The sequence below is a fragment of the Dasypus novemcinctus genome, chromosome 2 (genome assembly GCF_030445035.2).
Source record: "Dasypus novemcinctus isolate mDasNov1 chromosome 2, mDasNov1.1.hap2, whole genome shotgun sequence".
Classification (NCBI taxonomy): domain Eukaryota; kingdom Metazoa; phylum Chordata; class Mammalia; order Cingulata; family Dasypodidae; genus Dasypus; species Dasypus novemcinctus.
The window spans coordinates 172248657-172272446 of record NC_080674.1 but is presented as its reverse complement, the minus strand read 5'-3'; the positions used below and the strand labels follow the sequence as shown (position 1 = coordinate 172272446).

General features: G+C 36.2%; 1 protein-coding gene across 2 annotated transcripts in view; it reads right to left on the bottom strand.

The window, feature by feature from the left end:
• Positions 1 to 23790, bottom strand: part of GABRG2 (gamma-aminobutyric acid type A receptor subunit gamma2) — a 107129-nt gene that overhangs the window by 64015 nt on the left and 19324 nt on the right. For both annotated transcript variants that reach the window (XM_004450560.3, XM_004450561.2), the window contains exons 2-5: positions 9737 to 9888; positions 8146 to 8213; positions 5215 to 5435; positions 2107 to 2189 (exon numbers count right to left, since the gene is read on the bottom strand). In XM_004450560.3, coding sequence (XP_004450617.1) covers positions 2107 to 2189; positions 5215 to 5435; positions 8146 to 8213; positions 9737 to 9888 — 524 coding nt within the window. The remainder of the gene's footprint in view (positions 1 to 2106; positions 2190 to 5214; positions 5436 to 8145; positions 8214 to 9736; positions 9889 to 23790) is intronic.

Below are 23790 nucleotides of genomic sequence, written 5' to 3'. Positions count from 1 at the left end.
GTACAACTAGATATTATCTCAACTATTTTTCTACTAATAATGCTGCATAAAGATGAATTGATTATGGGAGCTGTTGGACAGCTCGGCATTAGATCCCTCTTTTAAGTTTCCTCCTATCATTCATTTTGGTGCAATTCTGTGTCTATATTTCATGTTTAGTAATTAAGAAGGGTGAAAAAAGAAAGGAGGTGCCCAAGAGAATTATTGGGGGGCGGGAGGGGGAGAGTAAGTTGAAAAAAAGAATGGTGGCTGAATTGTTTTCACAGCAATAAGTAACGTTACATTGTGTTGGGTGGAGAAGACAGGAGGACAGTTATTGATTGGAGATGGGATGGCACAGAAATCACCAGTTCTTCAGTTAGCTGAACCAGGAGAGGACTAGACTCACTTGGAAAATTTAAAGAAGCTTACTTTCCTAAAGCTCTGTGAGGCTTTAACTTCTTAGTTAAATATGCTCTTTTCTTTGATGTGGCAAAACTTATGAAATGAGATTTGTAATGGAAATATTTCTAAGTGTACATGATTTTCAGTGATATTTTTCCTCTAGTTCCCTCAGGTACTAATGTAATCATCAACAGATGCTTGCTTCTCTGGTCATTGATTTTTTTTTTTTTTTTTAAGTATAAGGATTATGATTGAGTTGGTTTTTGTAAATCTTCCTGATGTCTTGGAAAATTATATTTATAAAAATATAAACTTAAATCCATAACTGATTTCTAATTCTGCCTAATTATAAGACAGACTAAAACTAAGGAGACAATGAGCCACCTAAGACAGAAGCTAAAAAGAGTAGGATAAACATTTTGGGGAAACTGGGAAGCTGACTTGGCCCAGTGGTTAGGGTGTCCATCTACCACAAGGGAGGTCCGCAGTTCAAACCCCGGGCCTCCTTGACCTGTGTGGAGCTGGCCCATGTGCAGTGCTGATGCGTGCAAGGAGTGCCCTGCCACGCAAGGTGTTCCCCATGTAGGGGAGCCCCACGCGCAAGGAGTGCGCCCCGTAAGGAGAGCCGCCCAGCTTGAAAGAAAGTGCAGCTTGCCTAAGAATGGCGCTGCCCACACGGAGAAATGACACAAGCTGACTCAGCAAAAAGAAACACAGATTCCCAGTGCCGCTGACAACAACAGAAGGGGACAAAGAAACAAGATGCAGCAAATAGACACAGAGAACAGACAAATGGGGGAGGTGGGGGAGAAATAAATGTTAAAAAAAAAACATTTTGGGGAAACTGAGACTTATTTTTGGTTCATTTTAAAAAATCTGTGGTTAGGAAAATTTAATCTATTTTAGAGTCATCCTTGATCTTCTTACTATAGTCTATTATCTAGTAATATAATTAATAAAAATAAGAATGTTTTAATTGAGTCTTTGTATGGCATGAGCGTATGAAGCATTTTACATATATTGTATCAACCAAATAACATCACTATGGGGCCAGTCTTAACAGTCTCCATTAAGCAACAGAGAAAGCAGACAAACTAAAAGGTTCAATAATTTTCCCAGTCAGTAGTTAGGAATTGATACAGTTGGGGTTTAACTGGACCCATTGTCATGAAGTCCTGTCTTTTACTCACTAGAGGGGAAATCATTCTTGATTTAAATCAACTCTGGGTAGAAGACGTGTTTCTCAATTTTGTTCTCTCAAACAGACATACAGAAATTAGAACCAGCAAACGACACTATTGAATCTCTGAACTTCCTGATGTGTAAAGGGAGCAAATAACTCTCTAACATGCTGCCATTCTCCTTTCTTGGGTCCATGGGGAAGATGTATAATCAACCATCACACTCTTTCTTTTGAGTCCAGGACTGGCTTTAAATCCTTCTCAACAAAAGGCTGCCAGAAATTATAGCGATTTATTAAAAGTTAGTACCTCACTGAAACTTACTTGGAATTCCTGATAAAATAAACATGTTATTTTGCAAATATCTCCTTAATATGGACAAGCTGGGCTTATGACTAAGAGAATGTCAAAATCTTTTAAGCCAACAACATTGTTTAATATAAATTCACAAGTTTCTGCAACCCTCCCAATTAATCAACATTGCAATCAAAAGGACTTCTGGTAAGAGGGGATACAGAATATAGAAGGAAGTATTACTTACAACTAGAAAACTCCAGGGGGCAGGAGTGTTCATCCATTGGGAAGTTGTGCAACTGTAACTGACATTCAGCATCGATTGTCAACCTAAATAGAAATATATTACATTTTAATCCTAATTTTAAAAAGTACAGTAGTAGGATTTTTAATGACTTTTATGTCAATCTTTTTTTTCTGGAGAACCCAGTTCACATTCTTATTGATAATACAAGGTAAGAAATTCACAAAGTTCAGGAGAAAGTTATTTAAGATTTAATGTAGTCTATTCATTTTCACAGATCAAACAATAGCATCTTATTCAGCTCAACTCTCCATTTATCCACAATTTATGTTCACTTGAATTATTTTTCCCCAAATTAATTGCACACAAGAGATTGCTCAGTTAATACTTTTAATTTACTTAAGGGAACGAACTATTTTAAAAACTTAAGCTCATTTACCATTTGCATGTAAATGAATGCAGTTAATGCTCAGATTTTACCTACTAATTAAATCAGGACCTTGTGTTTGTTAAGTGCTTGTTAGCTATTCGCTTTAAATTACTATATGCGAATTAAAAAAAAATAAACAACTGCATATACAACAAAGTTTCTTTTTACAATGGACCACTATGAAGCCATTAAATAGGATGGTATAGAGTAGAAGAATGGCATACAAGAATGTTAAATACCCATACACATACACAGACATATTACTACAATATTTATCAGTGATTCTCAGTTTGCATCTCGGGTACATATTAAGAATACAGATTTTCTGCATCTCAAAATAGGTTGGGATTCCAGGAGGCAGAAAATTTAAAGGAATAGCAGATGTTTAATGGGTTTTGGGAGAAATAAGAACATATTCCATACTGGTAATGGTGATGTACTGATGATTTGTAAAATTTCATAATTGTTTGCTATACTCTAAAAATGCATAGATATTAATGTTGAAGTAATAAAATACTATTTTATAAAAATTTACTTACTTTAAAAGATTCTTCATTTCAGAATAATTTTTAATCAGGGAGATTGTATTATTCCAGTGTATAATAACCGACTAATTACAGATCTTGAAATGCAACTCTTAATTATTTTGCCCTTAATTGTCTGCAAAGTACTGCTTAAAGTGAATTTTTTTATCCTTTAGTAAGTGTTAGTATCCCTACTTTGCAGTTGACTTGTCCAAAGTTACGTAGCTAGTGGCACAGTTGAGATTCGAATCTGTCTCCAAAGCTGGAGACTTTAATCATTGTCACTCAATAATTATATGTTCTTCTAAAGAGAATACGGATTTTATTCATAAATTAAATCACAATTAACTCTGATGTTTTATTAGTATTATTTATAGAAAATTGAAAAGAATATGGATAGATCATAGATAGAAAAATAGATAATAGATAATCTACACACACCTATACTCATAGATGATGAAGACAAGTAACCAGAATAAAATCATCTTCTATATTGGTAACTTCTCAAAACTTGATTGATTCTCATGAATGACATCTTTGAGATAGTTTCCATAATTGTAATGTTTGCACAAATTAATAGAAGTAAAAGTACTCTTATGTTATGAGAAAGATTAAGGGACTTAAGATAGTATGACTGATCTAATATTTCAAAAGCTTGCCTGAGCTCTGGTTTATCAGTTAGACTTTGATTTCTATTAGATTTTAATTTCAGTCCTTATCTTATCTCAATTCAATGAAACCTATGATGAATACAAACTACTATCTTTCCTAGTAACTGAAATATCTCCGATACAGTTTTGGAACAATTTTAAAGTATTATTTCCAGTATGTTAGATAGAGTATAAGGCATAAAGTCTATGCCACAAGTGCACTTAGCATGAATCATTTTGAAGCTAGAAATTCCAGTATACTAAGACCTAGAGCAATTATAATATTTTAACATATGTTGTCACTATTTATTCAGCACTATTATACACTTTATCTGTCATCCCATTTAGTCCTTAAAACAAGTCTCTAAGGTAAGAATTATTATCTCTATTTTGTAGAAAGTTGAGAAAATGAAAGCAAAACTAGCTTTTTTTGTTGTGGTGCCAAATAGTGCCTTGTGAATGTATAGGGGGGGATGGGGTGGAGGTGGCTTCTTTCCTAATTATCTCCATCAATTTCTGTTTAGCCCTTCTAAATAAAAAAGTAACCTGAGTGAAAATATCATGCTTACTATACAAACTCAGACTTTACATAAAACTTCTAGTACCAAGACCACTACCACTACCTAGCTGCCCCTAAATCCCTTCTATTCAAAGATTCTGGAGAGTTGTCCAAATTTTTTGCAAAGATAATAAGATACAGGACCTAAGAACCAAAACCAGTTCTGTTTGACTTCTGAATCTGTGTACTTATCTATTACACAGCTTAATAATGTACTCTCACCAAGGAGAAATTTCAATGGAAAAATATTTTAAATGCATGTAAGAATGGAGTGCTAAGATAAATGGCATAGAATAATTTAAATCGAAAATCTTCCAAATGTTGCCTAACATTTAAGCTCAGAAGATAAAAGATAACTCCTTCAAGTTTTCCCCAAAGAGGTCTATTCCCAAAATAGCCAATAAATTAAGTCAAACAGTCTGTCAATGTAATGAGGAGTTGCATGTCGGGGGATGGAAGATAATTCAGTCTAGTTACCTGCCATTGTTCAGTTAAAAAGAGAAGGATATATGAAGACTTTGACGTTAGAAATTCTTTTCTAGAAATGGTTTCCTTGGCAATGGAGGTATCTCCAAGCATAGCACCTGGTGGTCCCAAGGATGACTTATTGTCTTTTAGTTTTTATATCTGAAAGTATCAGGGTACCCACATGAAAAGCCAATTTTGTTGAAAAAGTCAGAGCATCTTGCAAAGGCAGAGGAAATTTCACATCACTTGTGGGAAAACAAAGTTCTCATATCAATCAAAGAAATTAGCAAGTTTTACCTGTGGTTAGTACTTTGGAAATGCTCATTAAAATGAGAAATAGAAACGAATTTGGTAGTGTCATGTGTTTGTTTGATAAAACAAGCTAAACCTGATGTGGACTTGAAATTATTTTCTTTTTAAGGAGGTTGCGTTGGTATTTGTTTTATTCCCAGCAAGTAGTCTTTTCCTTTTCCAAAATACCTTAAGGTGTAGAGCACTCGACCATCATTCCAAATTCGCAGCATCCTGTTGGGGGTGGTTATCCAATGTGCATCAGCCTTTTTGGAGTTTCTGAAGAAAGTATCTGGAATCCAGATTTTTCCTACCATGTTACTATTCAGTCGGAGGACTTTAATGGTGCTGTTAAATTTCAAGCGTCTGTCATACCATGTTTGGGCAAAAAAAATATCAATTGTGTATTCCTGTTTTAAAGAGAAAGATGAAATAACATTTTTAACACAGAAGGATTGTATGGTAGAGCCTTCATTTATATTTCGGTCTCTCTCCTGTTTCTGTCTTTCTCTTTTCTCATTGTCAGTCTGATACAAAGTGACATTGGCTTTGTATAACACAAAAGGAAGTAAGAGCTTTGCTGAGGCGATTACTGATCCGCCCATGTTTTGTATACCAATTTGATCTTTTTTAAGAGAAATGGACCCTATCTAAATGAGCTCTGGCTGAAGATCACCACAAAATAAGACACTCCTCATTCCGTGTCTACAGAGCAGACTTGCTCAACCTCGATATTTTTAGGCTGTATAATTATTTTTGTGGGGGCCATCCTGTGCATTGTAGGGTTTTGGACAGCATCTCTGGTCTCTACCCAGTAGATGCCAGTAGTGTACCCCTCCCCCACGCTGTGAAAATAAAAATGTCAGTGTCAGTTATCTCCTGGGAAACAAACTTGCCCAACTTCAAAACACTGCGGTTGAGTGAAACAAAGTCCAGAATGTACAAAATCCCCAAACTGGAGCTCTGCAGGCTCGGTTCTCTAACAATAAAATGGGCATCCTAAAGGTCACTTGCATATAGAAAAGGAGAATACATGGGAAGTCTTTGCACCGTTACTGGCAGATAGCAAATGCTCAATGAAAGGTGAGCATTAAAAAAAAAAACAAAAAAAAACTATTTTTGTTGTTCTTTGCTCTAAATTAGATGAAATTAACCAATTTAAAATAATCTCCAATACTCTAATACTATCACAGAGAATGTTCTTTGGATGTTATAATGACAAATGACTCTAATGATTTCCTTAAAGCATACATCTCTAAAGTGGAACGTGATTGTCTTTAATCAATGAAATGTAGGTGCTGTGTGATATTCAGACCATTAGTCCTGGAGCGGAAACACCTGAGTTCTAGTTTGGCTATCATATGTAGAGGTAGTCTTTGTGGAAAACACATTTATTCTCTGGGCCTCATTTTCATCATCTTCAAAAACGAACAATTAATCCAAATAATTACATAGCATACCTGCAGCTCTACAATACCTAGCTTCCTTTCTTCCGAACTCCATCATCACAATTATTATCACCCTCATTGTAAATTAACAGATTTCTAATATTTTACTCTTGTTAATATCATTATTCATCACATGCTTACTTTGTGCTTCTCCTCCTGCTAAATGACTTTTCATGCATTATTTCATTTAATAAACCACGTCATGTAACAATAAAAACCAGAAGTAAACTATATTTATCATAAAAACATGGTATCTACAATATTTTGATGAAGCGATCCTAATTACACCTAGAATCATTTTACTACATGATCTTAACCATGTCAATAAATGGGAAAATAGTTTTTTTTTTTTTAGTTCAGCTATGAGAGCTGGGTGGCAAGGGTTTTCCATATTTTCTTGTCCAGTCCCTTCCATCCACTACGTTTTCATGATGAAGAACGCAGAGGACAAGAAAGATTATTGTTTTGCCCAAGAACACAGAACCTGTCTGGTCCAGACTATAATTGTCTTTTCTTGGTGACTCATCCTGTTCTGTGTTCTTTCCCTGCATCACCTGCCACCGTGTTTCATTGTGATTAAGTATGCCCATGTTGGAGGTAAGCATGCTCCCTTTTTCATATAGTTCCATTTAGTTTCATATTTGCAATATACAAGTAATGGGAAGGCAGCCTATTCTATGAAGTCCTTTGTCGACTAATTAGCGATGTCCCAGAAGATACGGTAATTAGATAATTTCTGCTCTCCATTTAGGCAAAAATAAAAACAAAAGCACATAAAAGCACTGATTTTTTGAACCAGTATTTCATAAAGTGTGATATACGGACATTAGTTCTGGGGTCTAGTATTCCTAAAACAAAGAGCTCTAAGTTTAAATACACCACATATGTAGCTTCTTTCATTTAGATATTTAAAATGCACATCAGAATATTAAAGATTCTGAGAATTCTTGTTGTAAAGAAAAAACATGTGGAATTCGTTTAATGATTAAACTAGCAAACTTATTTGTTTCGAGTATGAGGGTGGTGGCATACATGTTATTTACCCAAGTGAGAACAATTAAAGTTTGTCCTCTCTCTCTGTCTCAACACAGTCTTCTTATTTCTAGCTTGGCAAGCACTGCCTTAAAGCTATAGAATCAGTACATTATGTTTGTAATGCTTTGCTACACTGTACTATATTCCATATCATAACATATCATATTATATCAAAGCACATTCTTCAATATATTTTATTTCAGATTTGGGTAGAAAATATTATATAAAAATAAAAAGAGACATTCATTATTAAATCTGATGAGCTATTTCTTCTAAAAAACTTTTTTCATTTGAAGTAAACTATTCCCTCTTCACATTGTCAATGCTCTAAAAAGTGGTAGAGCGTTATATGTAGCAAGTAGGATGTAGTGAATTCATAATTACTATTGAATATGAATAGCATGGCATATTTACACAGATTAATTTTATACATATGATACCATTGAATTATAACAAAACTTAAAAATTAATTATACTACAAGAGATAAAAAGAGCTGAAAGATTATCTGTCCTATCCAAAGCCATGCATCTAATTTTTTTGGTTGATATGTTTCCTGCTATTACCATGATGCCATATTTCCTCCCTAACATGCTAATAATAAATAAAATTGATATTGATAAACTGTTAGAAACTTACCATATTTATAGCATTCACTGGGCCGATGCTATTCACATACATGTCTGTATGAATTAATGTTGGCTTCACTGTAAAGAGAACCATAGAGATATGTGCATGTGGAGAAATACAAAATTTTAATGTTTTTAGACTTTGTTTTTCTAAAAAGAGATTTGTCTAGATATATCAGAAGTGATTTATTTACAGCTATCCTGGTGTCAGTGACTAATAACATTACACAGTGATTTGATGAATTGTTTTTAGAGGAATATCTCCTTTTAAGCATATGAATGCAATAAACAACATAGTAGAGTATTAAAAGTGACTATACTTGGGAAACTGTATATAAGTGAAGCAATCATAAAGCACTACTCCTAGCTTTCCTTCATTCTTTCTTCAGATAGCTTGAATATTAACGTTTTTCCTCAAGCTCTGGAATCTATTTGGACATTGTAACTGGTTTGACCTAGATAGAAAGATAACTACTTAGTGACCTAGGAAAAAATGTGCATTAGAAACATGAAGTAGACACAAGAAGCAAGAGCTAAATATGAATTGCTTTTGAAACATTGCTCCCTAATGATTCCTTCCATGACCACTTTTCCTCAAATGCTTCTCGCACCACAAAATCAATCTTCCTTAGTGACTTATTAGATGCTGTGATTCATCAAATAACATGAAGGAAACCATATGGCAGCCCATTATATACCTATTTGTCAGAAAGGACTGATATTAAAAATCTGCGGTATAACATCCATGACCAAAACCATGTGCTCCATTTTCATTTGACATTTACTGAACAGGGATTCATAATATCATTCTGGGCTTCAATTCAACAAGCACATTTGTCTCATCATTCTCCATTTTTTCCTGAAAGGGCTATTACCTAGTTCTCTGCAGTAGATTGCATTCTTCCTTGTTCCCCACCTCCACATTCTTTCCTTGGCCTCAGTGAGGGTACTTTCCCCCTTCTTGAACTTGACCTTTGCCATGAGATCTGCTTTGGTCAATAATAAATAGACAGAATTGACAGTGGGCCAGTTCTAAGCCCAGGAACTTAGGTGCCTTTTGAGTCTCTACTTTCTCTCTTGTTATTTGCTTTCGTCCTGAGACGGATAATTCTACCTAAGTCCTTGGTGTAGAATGAGAGACACTTAGGATAAAGCTACCCCAACTTGGCCCAGCCTAGATTAACTCACTGTCAGTGTAGTGCAAAATAGATGCTTACTCTTTAATGCTCTGGAAATTGTTAAGGCTGTTTGTTATTCAGTAATAGGTAACTAACATATCCTCCCTTCACCTTTTTTTCTTGTTTGTTTCTGTGATGATCCTTCATAAAGAGGCTGACATTTTTCTTCTCCAGTTTCTGTGATGTGTCTGGGGGAAATATGAATTTCTAGCTCTCAAACCTGACTTGAAAACCATCTTACTTATTCATTTTGTGCTGATGAATGCTCTTCTCTCCCCAGGTCTAAGTAAACTTTTTCACAATACATAATAAAAGTATTGTTAGGGTTTCTAGCTCTCTCGAACTATGCTGATAATTACTTCCATTGTGGTATGTGTGTTTACGTTTTCAAATAGACATCACACCACAAAGCCTGTAAAATACCTCCTATATCAGGTCGCAGTTTATTGTCATATCCTTCCAGCAGGTTGTTTAAGATGACAGTGACATCACCCTCCGGAACTTTTGGAGTCAAGACCCATGTTTTGTTAGAAGCATAATCTTCATAGTCATCATCAGATTTTTGGCTACTGAGCCTAAAAAAAACAAAAATATTGGTCAAGGACACACAGATTCACTCAAGTTAACTTTTACCCACAAACCACCAATGGGAAAGAGGAAATGAAGCAGGATTATACAATGGATTCAATGGTGGAAATTTTCACCCAGGAGTAGTTATGTCCAATTAAATTGCACAGAAGGAGATGAAAGCGTGTTCAAATGTACACTCCAGTTTTCCAGTATGCCTTGTCCTTCTACCTGTAAATATCCCAGTTACTGCTGCCTTTTCCATATGTGATTGCCTTCTGGTCCACCTTCCCAGCATCATAAAGGAGTGTTTAAAAACTATTTTTGTGAAAGTGATGCTCAAATAATCAGAACACACTCTACGATTTCAGGCATAATCTACTTCTTCCTCCTTTGAGAAGTTAACTTGCTCCATCCTATTAATGAAAGTAAGAAACTGATAATTAGATTCACTCCCACAAACTGCCAGACATGCCTCTCCCCCCTCAATTGAACTACTAAGAAGTGCTCCGTCTTGCTGCCTTTCCTTCCCCCAGGGTGTGTGTGTGTGTGTGCTTTTTCCTCACTTGCACTGAAGGCAAGGGCGGTTCATTTATCTTTAGTTGTTAAGAACCTGGTACTATTAAGAAAAATGTAGTTGTAGACTAAACCACCCTTTATTACAGTAAAGGTTTCTAAGACGGGAAACTCGTACAAATGGAAAAAGTACTAATCACGGAAATGGAATTACTGATACTAATGGATCGTAGAGCAACATAATGTGCTGTGCTTCAGTTTCATACTCTCTGATCTGTCAGGAAACCCTGCACAATTGGGCTGGAAGTTAAGGTTGACTTTGGAAGATGATTGGAATTCCTATATTGTGCTGCTCCCTTTTCCTGAATTCTTTCCCATCACAAAATGATTATATTTTCCAGACCTAGGGGCCACGCAAACCTTTATAATAGCTGCTATTTTCATTTTATCAGCACTAAGTAGTATTGGTTACCTCTATATTTTCTAGCAAATGAAAAAAGCACAGACTTAAAATATAAAGTTTTCCACCCCACCCTCATTGTCAATTTATTTTCCTCAAGAATGGATAATGTTAGATATCAAATCATTGCTACCGTCTCCTGAATAAAAATATTCTAAAATATTAATCACCTTTCTTCTACATTTATATCTATGTATATGTATGTGTGTATATATATAGAATATAGCTTGAATATGTATGTGTATATCTATTATACAGCTATGCTATATGTGTCTTGAATACATATATACGTGCATGTAGAAATGTGCATGTATATATGTGTGTGTATATACAGAGTATGGTATGAGTGTGTGTACATACTCAACATGCACAATAGTGTGGTAGAAGAAAGGTGATTAATCTCCTTTGAGAATGTGGAGATGAAGTGTTAAAGAGTAATCACTGACATGGATCAACTTACTAAACAAGTACAGTAAGCTCCTCTTGTATCACTCCTTTAATGTTTCATGGGTATGAAACACTGAAAAATGAGCTAAGTATCTGCTTTCCCAGCATAAAACTTAACATAGCCAGAGTCTAACATCTTGCACTTCTGTTAGCATATGATCTCTAAACAAGTACTGAATTCCAAAGAGTTTCCAAAGAGGGTATGATGTGGCGGGCAAAGCTTCAACCAGTTCTTAAAGGTATAATCACTGCAGGCAAAAAAAACTAGTTCTCAGCTAAGAAGATTCCCCTTGGGCCTTAATTCATCATTTCTCTAGAGCACTATTGAACTGTGTCTGATAGAACTCTAATTCTATGACCCAAATCTTAGTCAGTTTAAGGAAAACAAAAGCAAAAGCTCTCTGACAAAGAAATTTCCAAATCCTTCCAACAATACATTGAGAAAAGAATGAAGTTAGCCCATTGGATATCACAGTAATGGAGTTTTACTACTGCTTAATACGTCCATGCAAAAAATGCTTTTTCAAAAATATCCTCCTTCTCCCTCTCATGTCTGTCTTTAAATGAAGGGGCTCTGTATTCAACTTTTTAGTTTGAGTGGTTTTGGTCCCTCCTCACACTAACAAATAAATGATCCTAGTATCATGGCACTATTACTGTTATTACTGCTATCTGGCAGACTAAATGAGGTTTAATAGGGGAAGAAATGCCTGAAATGAAAAGATAAGGGATAATTGCGTAGAAAGAGCACTCCTTTCAAATTGTACCAATTAATCCCTCAGAATCAACATGTACTGTATGCCAAAACAATGGCAGAAATTGTCAATTGATTATTTCATATAAAAGGAACTATAACAGAGTAGTTTACATTTCAAGATGTCTATTTACGCAGAGAAATGTAAAACTGAATAGAGAAATCAAGAGTATACACTTGGGGGTTAGAAAGTCCTAGGTCTGCGTTCTAGATTCTAGTCTTGCCTCTGTCACTTACTGTTGTCAAGTTCCTAAACCTTGAACTAGTTATTTAACACTGATACATTTCAAAGTCTTCAACTTTAAAATATAGATAACACTAGTACCTATATCTTATTTCTGTGTGAGGTTAAGACAATGCTCATTAAGTGCTTTGCACAATGTGTGACACATAGCCGTGAAAAATATGTCCATTATAATTATTTTTATGACGTGACTACTGCTGGATTTTTAATAACTACCAATGATATAGCGAAAATCTGACTCTACAGATGCTACTTCCAGGCCTTTCCCCAATAGGGGTTGAGAAGAACTAAAAACAGATGTTTTCTAGGAAGAAAAATAATGAGCCCCTAGGTTATAAATAAATGAAGTTTTTCTTCTCTGCAGCCTTCCTAGATGAGGCATAAATTAAAGGGGCTCATACATAATCTGGGATGGTTTCCAGATTTTACTTTAAATAAAAAGAACCTCTCTCATTCAGTGCTGTCTACAACTCTCTGGAAATCTTAGGAGACAAGCACTCTGCATTCACAGGTGGGTCACCTGGAAACAGTGAAGTCTGACCATGAGTGAGGCATTCTGTGGAATTGTGAACTCTACAATAATGTCTGGGCAGAGATGGATTGCTAATGATTCAGGAAAATTGACTAAACAGTTGAGTGGGCTGAGAGTAAACATAAACTTGAACTTCTGGCTGAGGGCACAAATCTGAATGTAAAAGCCTTCAGAATTTATTACTCCTCCTTGTGCCCTTTGGTTAAAAAATAATAATACTCTTCTGGAGAGAACTATTGAAATTGAAATTACTTCTAAATTAACCATAACATTTTTGTTGATCTGAGTGATCATATCTGAGAGAATGCAGAACATGTTGTGGAGCTTTCATCTCAGAAAGCTTTGAAACATTGTTATAAGATCATCTTACTTAGAGCCTTAACACATCAGCAACACCTTGGAGCTTGTTAGAAATGCAGAACCCAGAAGCCACACAGACCTCCTGAATCAGAACACTTTATCAAGATTCTCAAGCGATCGGCATGAATATTAAAATCTGAGGATTCCAGTCATAGATTGTTTATACCCCAGGTGCTTAGTTCTTCGCTGCATGTGTGTGTGTGTGTGTGTGTGTGTGTGTGTGTGTGTATCAGGGGGGTGTTTGTATTTTGGTTTAGGTTTCAAAAATAGAGTTTCCCAAGTTCCTGCCCCAGAGGGTCTGAATATGAATCTCCATGTGACAAAAGTTGATTATTCATTTTCTTTGTGCTTTTATGGTTTTAAGCATGATTTGAATTTTTTTTTGCAATAAAGATATTTAATGCTTATAATGGGAAACAAACAAAATTGTATTTAGAAAAAAGTTGCTTAAAATATAAAACATACCCTGAAAATACTTTGTTCAATGAATGAATGCCTATAATTGATATGGATGATTCTAAATATTTAGATTTAGGCACATATTTTGAATATTTGCATCTGTGCAAATTAAGCATTCATGTACAGAATTTTAACTTTTAATCCAGATGTTTCTGATTCCCACAGATTCGATAAAGCTCTAAGGTTAACAGTGGAATAATCTAGTCATTGAACTTTCCAAGAGTCGTTATACTCAGATATTTGCAGGTCCATTGGTGTTTAACATAATAAAGGCAGAATAGATATTCTTCATTCTCTAATATAGAGCAGTGAGTAGTTGAATATAAAAATAAACAAGAAATATTTTTATGCTTGAAATATTATTAAAGATTAAAGCAGTAGATTGTTCTTTCATAACATTGCTTTCATTAATATTTTGTAGGTCCTAGTTTGAATTTACTTTTATTTCATAAGTACAGCCTGAATACAGAGTGCTTTATATGGTAAAATAAATCTCCCAAGACCTACATCCCAGTGAAATGAAACCTTTGAATCTCTTCTATAAAAATTCCTGTGCACTGGATTTTTCTGCTCTGTTAATATTACCTCTATTCTGACTCCCACAGCTTATGCATCATAAATCTCTATTCCTGTCCCTTACCACGCACACAGCGGTGCCCTGCTACCCCAAATTCTAGTCAGATGATGGAATCCAGTGGGAGTCCCACGCTCCAAAGGCTCATTAACACAGGAATGTGATTTTCCTTACATCCTCTTGTTACCTGAGAGTTTGTCAAGTTCCTGAATCCAGGCCAAACTCGTCTTTGCACATACCTTTCTCTCTGCCTACAACCTTGCTGTCATCCCATTCCCCACCCAATTCTTGACCAGGCTTATTCCTTCGTATCTTTCAACTTTTAACACAAACATTACCTTTTCATAAGAGGACTTCTTTGACTGTCCTATCTACATTTGTTCCTCACTCTACCATTCCCTTGATTGCATCATAGCATTTATCACAGTGTGCATTTATTGATTTCCTTAGAGTCTAGCACCATTACTAAACTATAAGCTCCATGAGGGCATGTTTAATGGAGATTTGTGGACAAAATTCACTTTTGCCTAACTAGCTTTCTTTAGAGAAATAATAATAATATCAAAAATAGCTACCATTCATTAAATACTCACTATGATCCAGGATAATGTTAAGGACTTCAAAAGCATTCTCCCACTAAGTTCTTGAAACACTGATGTTCCTATAATTATCCCTAATTTGCAGACTGAAGAAACAGTGATATTTGCCAATAATTACTTTCATTTATCAAAGACAAAGCCTTTAAGTAAAGTAATAAGTAGGAGAAACCATCACTACCAGGGTATATTCTAGGATTATCACCAAAACCCATTTTCTCTGTATTAGCCAGCTCATTCAATTTTTTCCTCTTTTTGTTGTCTTGCTTTGACCCTTCCTAAATTAAAGGAAAGAATGTGGAGCAGTTGGGACACTTATACCATACACGGCTGGAGGGGAATCTTCTAATGATGAGCACACATATGTCCTATAACCCAGACAGTTCATTCCTATATTTAATTCCAAAAGAAATGCAGGGAAGCAGATTTGGCTCAACTGATAGAGCATCTGCCTACCACATGGGAGGCCCAGGGTTCAAACCCAGGATCTCCTGACCCATGTGGTGAGCTGGCTCATGCACAGTGCTGATGTGCACAAGAGTGCCATGCCACACAGAGGTGTCCCCCGCATAGGGGAGCCCCATGCACAAGTAGTGCACCCCCACAAGGAGAACCGGCCCACGTGAAAAAAGAACAGCCTGCCCAGGAGTGGCATTGCACACACAGAGAGCTGATGCAGCAAGATGACACACACACACACACTAAAGGACACAGATTCTTGGTGCTGTTGACAAGAATGCAAGTGGACACAGAACACACCACGAATGGATACAGAGAGCAGACCGGGGGGTGGGGACAAAGGGGAGAGAAATTAAAAAAAAAAAGAAATGCATATGCGTATCTCCTATAAGACGTACAAGAATATTAATGGTGTTTTTTATTGGTAATATCCATAAATGGCTATAAATCAAATCAACAGTACAATGGATAAATAAAAGTTGATGTATTCACATAATGAAATATTATAAAACAATAGCAATTAGTGAACTACTGCTACATGCCAGCAAAATGAATCTAAAAAGTATAATTTTAAACAAAAGATGTCATGCATAGACAATTATGGTATGTTTCTGTGTATATAAAATTTAGCCACAGGCAAAATTCAATTTTAGTACTCAAGGTCAGGATAGAGGTTACTTTGAGGTAAGAGAGAGATGGTAGAAATCGGCAGGGGGATGAGGAGATTTTGAAGAAATGAAAGCAATATTTATCTCTACACTTCCTTAGTGGATACATGGATACTCATTTCAGTTGATGACAATTCATTGAGATATGTTTATGTGGTATGTACATCTTGTATATTATATGCCAAAATTTATTATACCTAATACTAAAATGAGTCAACTATACAAACCATAATTGTATGATTTATATCATTCTCTTAATTAAATACTATTGATTTTCAGGATGTGAAAACCTAATTAACACACATAAAAAATTTTATTAGATTAAAATGAAACAAGGCCAAGGTTAACACACTAAATCAAATATAGTCATCGTTATTTTCTAGGGCTATAAGATAGAACATAACTAAAAGCATCGATACTAAATTGTGTTAAGAAAGAAATTTCAAAAGAATAGGAATTTCCTAATATTCTAAATAATATTAATTATTAAACTGATATATTCCTAATTTTTCTCTTTATAAAGCACTTTAATCTGACTATTAAAAATATTAAAAGTAATGATTGCTAGTTTCTCATTTATGCATGCTTTCTACAGAATAGAAACTGGGAATTTTGCTCCACTTAATGTACAGTTTTAAAACAGAATGATCTTGGGAAAACTTGTGTAACTCATCTTGCACACTACACTTTATAATGGAATCTTTAAAAAGGCTGTGACCTGAAGTGGGGCCATTAGTGTGTTGGTCTCATTCAGCAAATCATGTCTGTGAGGGCAGAACTTAGACCCTGTCTTTTATTGTGATTGAGTTATGATGGCAACAGAATGAAAAACTAAGTCACAAAAACTTTTGGTGCTCATCTCCATTCCAGAAGCATGCATGGAATCTGCATTTCTTGCTATGTTCTGTCTATGGACATCCAAGATCAACTTTAAACACAGAATACTTTCAAACTATAGAAGTTAATGTGAATGAAGGATATAATTATTTACCCTCAAGAAATATACCAAGGAAGAAATATATTGTATTTCTTTATTTATAGAACAACTTTCAAGCATTAAGTTTGCACAATGTCCAACACATGCAGAATGTGCAATACATGATATAGAGCATTTCTTTTATTTTTAAAGATTTATTTTTTATTTATTTCTCTCCCCTTCCCCCCGCCCCCCTCCCCCACTGCTCGTTATCTGCTCTCTGTGTCCATTTGCTGTGTGTTGTTCTGTGTCCGCTTACATTCTTATCAGCGGCACCGGGAATCTGTCTTTTTTCTTGCATCATATTGCTGCATTAGCTCTCCGTGTGCGCAGCGCCACTCCTTGACAGGTTGTGCTTTTCTTGCATGGGATGGCTCTCCTTGCAAGGTGCACTCCTTGTGCATGGGGTTCCCCTATGAGGGGCACACCCCTGAGTGACACAGCACTCCTAGTGCTCATCAGCACTGTGTGTGGGCCAGCTCACCACATGGGTCAGGAGGCCCTGGGTTTGAACCCTGGACCTCCCATGTGGTAGGCAGATGCTCTATCAGTTGAGCCAATCTGCTTCCCAGAGAGCAGTAGTTCTTAATCTTGGATGCATGCTAAAATTATCTGGAGTGTATTAGAAATGCTACTACAACTAATGTAACTTACGGACTATAGTTAACAGTAATATAGTTTTTTGCATTAGTCACAAAGAAGGTACTATACCAATGCTAAGGGTTGATAATAGGGGGATATAATGGCGTTTGTGATTTTTCCTTTTGGAGTAATGAAAATATTCTAAAATTGACTGAGGTGATGAAAGCAAAAGTCTGTGATGAAACTGGAAGTCACTGTGTGGACACTTCAGATGGATTCAACCAGGACACAGGACTGGAAAACACAGTGAACTCTTGTACCTGATGATGAACTGTGGTTAATAGTACAAAAAAAGAGAACAATTTTTCATGAAATATAACAGATGTTCAATGCTAATATAGGGTGTTAATAATAAGGTGGTTTATGGGAAAAATACACCAAATGTAAGCTATGGACGATAGTTAGCAGTAATATTTTAATGAGGTTCTTGCCTCATGTGAAACATATTCCACAAAAATGAGAAGTGTTAGTAGTGGGGTAATGTACGGGACTCCTGTATGTTATAGGTGGTTATTTTGTAAACTCACAACTTTTCTAATAAAAAGTGCCAAAAAATTTCACTGAAAAAGGCTTGCCTCTAGAGATACTGATTTACTTGCTTTAGGGAAGATCTAATACATTGATATTTAGGTGATTCTAAGGTGGAGCCAGAATTGAGAGCCACTGGGAGAAACTTGTGACAAATCCAACTGCACTTTGTTTTCTTATAGTAAATAATCACTTTGGTAACTGCTTTCAGACCATTCAGATACAATTTACTGTAGTACTTCAAGGAATACTGGAAATTCAAAATAGCACCATCCTCAATATTTATGCCCTACTAAAATTGCTACATATCAGTATTTCCCAGAGTTTGGGATACATGTCTCTGCTGCACAAGACAATTTTAAGTGGCACATAGGCATAGAAATAAATGACTTGGACACTCATAACTAGGGCATTTTCTCTTTTTAATTTTCTTTCAGCAAGTCCTTATTAAAGGCAAAGTCTCAGATTACTTCTAATTTGTTTTTAACCACTCTCTTAGATTTGTTAATCTACTTTTTCAAGAGAATAACAAGCTCAGTACTTCCAATAAGCAATAATATATCATCAAAATTTGAATGTTGTTTTGGTTTCATTATATTGACCTCAAAGGTATCATCTGCTAAGGTAAATGACACTGTCTGATTTTTTAGTAAATAATTTTATGAAATTATAAATAATTATATTAAAATGTCTTGGTTTTATGAGAAAAATTAAGTAAATAAATGACCTGCTGTCACACAGATGTGACACAAACCATGAAGGTGACTGAATTTGCGAAACCATGCCTTATAGATTCAGATTTCTTGACTTTTCAGTTAATCAGATTAAATTTTGAGGCCTGTTTAATGTAGAGTTGCTGATGGAAAGAAGTGCAAAGTACAATGCTGATATCAAAACACCTTTCATCTATTTAAGGAGTAAAGACAAATACACAAACAACCAGAAAATGCAACATTTAAAAAACAATGCAAGACAATAATAAAAACATCACATCTCTGTCTCTCAGCACCTTCAACTTGATATCAAAGTTATTTCTATCAATGTGCCTCTGTGTTCTCTTCCAAATCTTGGTTTCTGTGGGTAAAAGATATTTTTCTCTAGAACACACAACATTTTGAGAAACTGATAAAAATGTTGGTCCTTATACCTGGAGAAACATGGTCAAACAGAAACAAGTTGTCCACCTATATGTAGGGAGGCCACAGATGGGTAAGTGAACCTCTGTGTTCTTCTTCATAGTCCACTAACCAAAGAGTAAACTGACCCTAGCCTATAAAAGACTGGCAGCTTCCACCTTGGTCTCTTGGAGCCTTGAGTACCATGTAAGAAGTCCAGCTACCCAAAGAACTTTACCCTTGAAAAACATCAATGTGTTTGTATGTTAATTTAAAAATAAAACAGAAGTAAAGCTATTATTCCATAGACTAACTCAGTGAATTTACTCAGAATATTTTCTGGCATGATATTTTGTGAAATTCCCCTACACTGAAATAAGAGATAATCAAGCATAAAAATGTTAAAATGTGCTGGGGAGGAAGAAATTTTTAATAGTGAAATATATTCTGGTTTATTATTAATTTCATACATAGTTTTTTGTATTTCTTTTAAGCTTTTAGATGGAATATTACCTTTCCCTGGGTCTGCTTACACAGACTAAGTCCAACATTATATCTTTTTGGATAGAAAATAAATGTATTTTTGTTAATGATCTCTGAAAATCCCTTAAAATCTTAAAGTCAATCATCCAATTACTTTTAACCTCAAATCATATTGATTGATTTGGAATCTAGGGACAGTTTTTGCCATTTGTCAAATGCAAAATATTCATCTTTATAAAATATGTCTGTTTAAATACATTAGTTAAATATAAAGCAACAGTTTCACAACAATTCTGTAAAATAATTATTATGCTTCAAATAATTAGCAAAATAGTAGAATCAATAACAAGATTTTGGTCCTACTAAGCTTCTGTAGAAGGATATGTAGCAGTACTACTAAAATTACTCTCAGGCAATAGGAAACTGACATTCAACAACTCAGTTAATGGCCAAGCAAATGGCATTGGTAGGTAAACTGAAACTCTCACCAATCCCCAAAACATTTGTGGCAGCATTTCTTTCTTAAGGGTGAAACTGATGGAATTATTATATGAAGTACTTTCCTAACTCAGAAATTAATTTGAATCTTTCACTATGGCCTCCAAGGCAATGAATTAGGAAGTAGCTGCCTACTTCCCAAATCCTGTCTCCTGACTTTTTGAACTTTATTCACAAGAGCTCCAGTTATCCTGGCCTCCTTTCAGTTCCTAAGTCTTAGCAACCTTGTCCACTTTTCAGGGCCTTTGCACCTTCTGTTACTTAGACTTTGGTCTTCCTGTCAATCTTCCCATGGCTGGATCATTTTCATCCCCTTGTAGTCTAAACATAGTATCCATCAACTCAGAGTGGCCTTTCTTGATCATCCTACCTAGAGTTGATTTTCCCTGATTTTCTTCATTGCACTACACATTTTACTTCTTTTTTTTCTTTAACACTTACCACAGTTCGAAATTTGTCTGTTTATACGTTTACTCCCTGCCTTCCCTCAGACTGCAAGAACCCAGAGGAAAAAGGTATCTGCTTTTCTCACTGTTTTATCTCCATCCCATAGAATAGAACCAAGCATGCAGTAGAAATTGAATAAACATTATTGAGGGAAGGAAGAATGGAAGGAAAGAAAAAAGGAAGGAAGGAGGGGCAGAGGGAGGGAGGGAAAGGAGGGAGCGAGTGAGGGAAGAAGGAAGGAAGGAAAGACAAAAGGAGGAATTTGTCCATTTTGCATTTATGTTCATTCTATATTTGACACAGCAATTTAGAGCTCAACGAAAGTCAAATGATTTCTCATGTTAGCCTATTTTAAGGGAAAAATGGACAGAATCATGTGCATTTGCATTTATGGGTTTTAAAATGGTTGAGTGTGAGGAGGGGAAAGATGGCAGCAGAGTAAGGAGCCTCAAGTATCAGCTCGTGCTACAGGGCAGTTAGTAATCACCCAGAGCTATCTAAATCACCTTTTGGGGGGCCCAGGAGACTAGAAGAGCATCCTGCAGCAGCTTTGAAAGAATGGAAGGAGAAGACTGCCCATCTGCAGAGAAGATTTGTGAGGGAGCATTCCACATTGCAGAGTCTGGTGCCCATACCCCACTGGCAGGGCAAGATGTTTCGAGACATATTCTGTGGCTGGAATTGGAACTCCATTGCCAAAAATGGGGGAGGAACAGACAATTGGGCACCAACTTTAGCTACTAATTAATAAATTTTGCCGGTTAAAGTCTAATCTTAAGAACAGATGAAGTTTGAACCTGTCCAAATTGGAACGAGGACAATAGTTGCCATTTTAATTTCTACCACTTGCGTAAGGAATCAGGACTGATTGAAAATCACAGTTATGGTAGGGTTTGGCTTCTTTCCATCCAGGTTGAATAGCAGGCCTAGCTTAGGCTCCAGCCCCACCTCTGACAAGAAGGAAGTTGGGGGACCTGCACCAGACTCTCTGGGCAACTGTAGTGACTTTTGTTCTACCGACTAGATTGTAGGGCTCCTGTGTCTCCATCCATGCCCCCAATAGGATGAGAGGGGGCAGTGTTTCCCCAGCCTCTCTGGGCAACTGCAGATGCTTTCAGCCAGTATGGACTGGATTGTTTGACTCCATCCCTGCACCTAATAGGACAGGAGCAGGAGGTGTTTCCTCAACATTTCCAGGCAATTGCAGGCACTTTCAGCTCACAGTGACTAGATTTTTAGGCACTCCTGTGGTTTCTTCTCTGCTCCTGAAAGAGCAGAAGGTACAATGCTTCCTCAGCCCACGTGGGCAACAGTAGTTGCTTTCAGCCCACATTGATTAGATAAGTGGGCAAACCAGTAGCTCCATCCCTGCCCCTGACAAGCCAGGAGGAGGGATCATGCTCCCTCAGGCTCTCCAGGCACCTGCAGTCATTTTTGAGCCACAGGAACTAGATAGTTGGCAAAATCTGTGGCTCCACCTCCACCCTCAACAGAGCAGGAGGAGGGACAGTGCTTCCTCACCTTCTCCAGGTGACTGCAGTCACTTTTGGCCAGTATGGACTGGATTTTGGGGCATGCCTGGGTCACCATTCCTGTCCCTGACATGAAGGAGGGTGACCAGAGCTTCATCAGTCTACCTGGGTAATTGCGGTTAGTCTTGACCCACAAGGCTTGGATTATTGCCCACACCTAGCCTCCATCCTTTTCCCAGGCAGGAGAGGAAGGGAAGTGAATTTCATCAATCTCTCCAGGCAACTACAGACAGTTTTGGTCTGCACAGCCAATATTAATGCACAGAGCTGTGGCTCCATTTCTAAACCCTGGCAGGGGAGAAAGGTGGGAGAACCTTCATTGGTTCCTGGCTCAATGTGGGTAGCTTTAGCCTTCAAGACTTATAGTACCAATTGCATCCCAGGTTCCAACTCTGCAACCACCAAAGGAGAAAGGGCATGAAACAAATGAAAAAGAGCTGAAAACAATCAGACTGGTTAAACACAAGCTATTATAAAGTTCCAAATTAAGTCAAACCAGGTATCAAAGAGGAGCACTAAGCCAATCAAATAGAAAGACCTATACTAAGGAGATAAATAGCACCCAGAATAAATATACCTAGTAAACCAGATGCCAAAACATCAACAAAAAATTGCAGTCCATACCAAGAAACAGGAAGATATGGCCCAGTCAAAAGAACAAGATAAGCCACCAGATGACATAAAGGAGTTGAACCAACTAATCATAGATGTTCAAACAAATCAAGCATATAAAAGAACATACTATGAAAAGAGTAGAAAAAATTGAACTGGATCTGAGAGAACTAAATGATGACAAGAGACATGCAAACATTCATGTCATGGTTGTCTCCTTCCAGAAGGAGAAGAGAAGAGAAAAAGGACAGAAGGAATATTTAAAGAAATAATGGTAGAAAATTTCCCAAATGCTATTGAAGGACATTGATGTCCATGTCCAGGAATCACAACACACTCCCATCCAAATAAATCCAAACAGCCCTACTCTGAGACACATACTAATCATAATATCAAATGCCAAAGATAGAGAATCCTGACAGCAACAAGAGAAAAGTGATTCATTATATACAAAATAGCCCAATAAGAGTAAATACAGATTAGATTTCTCATCAAAACCATAAAGGCAAGAAGGCACTTGTATGATACATTTAAGATACTAAAAACTGTCAGCCAAGAATTTTATATCCAGTTAGACTGGCATTCAAACATGAGCTAAATATAAAATATTCTACAGCCTGAAAAGAAAATACAGGAGAGAGAGAAGCTTGAAAGAGAGTCTATAAATGATTATTATATCAGCAAAAGTAACTAGAAGTGTAAAAAGAGTGGTGAAAATAAGATATAACAGATAAAACCCAAAGGGCTAAATGGGTGAAGAACTGCTTTTATGGTAATAACATTGAATGTGAATTGATTAAACTCTCCAATCAAAAGACATAGACAGGCAGAATGATAAAATATGAGCCATTTATATTCTGTCAAAAGACACTCACCTTACACCCAAGGATACAAATAGATTAAAAGTGAAAGGCTGAAAAAAAGATATTCCATGCATTCCATAACCAAAAAGCTGGTGTAGCTATACTTATATCAAACGAAATAGACTTTAAAAACAAAGTTTTTATT